Source organism: Humulus lupulus, chromosome 3 (assembly GCF_963169125.1).
Source record: "Humulus lupulus chromosome 3, drHumLupu1.1, whole genome shotgun sequence".
NCBI lineage: Eukaryota > Viridiplantae > Streptophyta > Magnoliopsida > Rosales > Cannabaceae > Humulus > Humulus lupulus.
This window is the reverse complement of record NC_084795.1, coordinates 109,670,520-109,673,718: the sequence shown is the minus strand read 5'-3', so window position 1 is coordinate 109,673,718 and position 3,199 is coordinate 109,670,520. Positions and strand designations below refer to the sequence as shown.

The 3,199-nt window shown below is 37.1% G+C and overlaps 1 protein-coding gene across 1 annotated transcript; it reads right to left on the bottom strand.

Moving 5' to 3' along the window:
* On the bottom strand, positions 1-2,970 carry LOC133824924 (uncharacterized). Its single transcript, XM_062257939.1, has 5 exons — positions 2,368-2,970; positions 654-2,262; positions 342-554; positions 99-259; positions 1-18 (listed from the first exon to the last, which is right to left on the bottom strand). Exons 1-5 carry the CDS (start codon positions 2,968-2,970, stop codon positions 1-3), a joined length of 2,604 nt encoding a protein of 867 aa, XP_062113923.1.
* Positions 2,971-3,199: the final 229 nt, after the last annotated feature.

Sequence of the window (3,199 nt, the reverse complement as noted above, 5' to 3'; positions counted from 1 at the left end):
CTATCCTTCAATTGTAACCTGTCCAAGACAACAAGCCATAAAATGAATCTATGTTTTGGTATAATGGCTCTATTCCAGACTTCTCTATACCATGAAACCTTTTGGTGTGTTGTAACAAGATATTTGTATCCCCCAGCAATCTTATAATCCCCATTAGAGCAAATATGAGTCATATTCAAGTCCTTGTATTTCTCCTTAACTTTGACAATCTGCTTCCAATACCAGCTGCTGATACTCGGGGCTTTATAGACCCACCATTCTGCATCTCCAATATACACTGTATGTATCCATCTTACCCATAAAGAATCTTTTTTTCGAAGCCACTGCCCATACATACTTACCAATAGCTGCTTCATTCCACTCATTGATCCTTCTAAAGCCCAAACCTCCTTCAGCCTTGGTTTTACATATATCATCCCAAGAAACCTGCCCTGAATTACTAGACTCAACCAAGCCTTTCCATAAAAAGTTCCTGCGAATTGTATTTACTTGATGCAAAACCTTTTTAGGGAGAATCATTATCTGAGCCCAGTAGGTATGAATTGCCATCAGCACTGAATTAACCAATGTTGCTCTGCCCACATAGGAAAGATTCTTAGTGGTCCATGCTTCAATCCGCTAGACCATTTTCTCCACTAAAATTGCACATTCACCTGCTGAGATTCGCTTTGCACATATAGGTATCCCCAAGTATCTAAATGGTAAATGTTGTCTTGTAAAACCAGAAGAATCGATTACTCTTTGTACCTCCAAGTCATTCATATTACTGCAATACAAAGCTGATTTCGTGGCATTTGGTTGCAATCCAGATGTTTGGGAGAACAATTTCATTCCTCTTAGCATCAAATAAATCGATTTAAAGTCCCCATGACAGAACAACAAAACATCATCTGCAAAACAGAGATGATTTAGTTTGAGAGGTCTGCATCTATCATGAAACTTAAAACCTTCTATCTTGCCAATTTTCAGCATAATCCGGGATAAATATTTCATCCCTAATACAAATAGTAAAGGAGATAATGGATCCCCCTGCCTTAGACCTCTTTTAGCTGCAAAGAAACCATGTAATGACCCATTAAACATGAGACTAAATCTTGGGGTCCTCACACAAATCATAACCAACTTAATAAAATCATCAGGAAAATCGAAAGCATATAGCATTTCCTCAAGAGAATCCCACTCAATGGTATCATATGCCTTCCTCAAATCTAGCTTAATCATGCATTTCAGTTTGGAGTTGCTCCTTCCATAATGCCTAATCAAATCTTGACATATCATTATGTTATATGTTATATACCTCCCTTGAAAAAATCCAATTTGATTTTGAACTATAAGGTCCGGAAGTACCATCCTCAATCTAGAACAAATATACTTGGTTGCAGCTTTGTAGACAACATTACAACAAGCTATGGGCCGAAAGTTCATAACATTTTCTGGGTATTTTCCTTTAGGAATCAAAGTTATAGTTGTAGAATTAATCTCTTTCAGTAGTCTTCCTGTATGCAAAAATGATTTAACTGCTTCATAGACTGAATTGCCTACCACCTCCCAGTTGTCTTGAAAGAAAAAGCTGCTGAATCCATCTAAACCCGGAGACTTATTGCCAGGAATCCCAAAAACAGCTGCTTTCACTTCTTCATTGGAAAACTCTGATGTTAATAAACTCATTTGATCTTTTGTGATTTTCGGACCTTGATTAATAACTTGAGGCAACACTGATTTCCTTCCATCCATTTTACTTCCCAAGAGCCTGTAATAAAATTTCAGAAATGCTACAATCACTTGATCTGGTTTATCTACCCAAACACCATCTGTATCCTTGATTGAATAAATCCTATTCACAACCCTTCTATGTCGTATACTAGTGTGAAAAAAAGAGGTATTATCATCACCATCCTTCATCCAATGAAACTTAGCTTTTTGTTGAAGAAATGAGAGATAAGTTGCATTTATTTCTTTGTATGTTGCTCTGGCCTCGTTTTCCTTAGAGATAAGATCATATTCAAGTGGTTTATGAATTAAATCTTCTTGGAAATCCATGAGAGCTTGATAACTCCGAGCATGAGCTGCTTGAATATCCCCAATCTCACTCTTGTTAATGTCCTTTAATATTTGCTTTACTCTTTTTAGCTTCTGAATAAGCTGAAACATTGGTGCTCCACCATCTTTGACCAACCAATTCCTTTCCAACCTCTTCTTAAAATCTAGAACTTTTTGCCACATTCTAAAGTACCTAAAAGGTTTTTTCCCTTCCGCAACAAACTGATAAATAGAAAGAACAACAGGGCAATGATCAAAAGCACCTTATGACATAAACACAGCTTCTGCATTCGGAAATTTACCTAACCACTGCTGATTTGCTAGTACCCTATCTATTTTAAAATAGATCCGAGTAGCTAAATCTTGTTTGTTATTCCAAGTGAAAAAAGAACCTGTGAATTTAACATCTCCCACCTTACAGTATTCCACACAATTTTTAAATGCCCCTGAACATTTTTGCCTCTTAGTTCCACTTATTCTCTCTTCAAAACTAAGTATATCATTAAAGTCCCCTAAAATGAGCCATGGACCATTCACCTTGTCTGCAATATCTTTTAAATCTGTCCAAAGAATAGCTCTACCATTTTCTTCATTCATAGCATATACATATGTAACCAAAAATTGTTCCTTACTAGCCAATGAAATAACGTCTAAATGCATTAACTGACTAGTGCATTTCAGAATATTGACTATAAACATTCTCGGATTCCAACTCAACATAATTTGACCTCCTTTGTGCCATGCATTATTTGTTGAGAAACACCAACCCGCAAACATATTAACATATACAGGCCCCAGATTATGAGCCTGTATTTTAGTTTCAAGGAGACCAACTAAACCCAACTTCAAGGAAAATAGCAATCTCTTAACCTCTTCCTGTTTGTGACGTTTATTGATCCCCCTGACATTCCAGCTTAGAATCCTATCCATTTCTCAGGGGAGGATCTCCCCCTCCCTGCTGCATAACATCAACTCCAACCGAGCAATCTCCTGTTTCCCCTAAGATCTAAAAGTGATTAGACAAAATGGAAGCACTGGCCACCTCTGGTATCACTTTCCTGCCTTTTATAACTGATAAAAAACCTTCCTGATCTTTCCTTTTAGAGTCCTCCAAATGAACTGCCCCTACTTCCTTGTTTTTAACCACCCATTTCTGTCT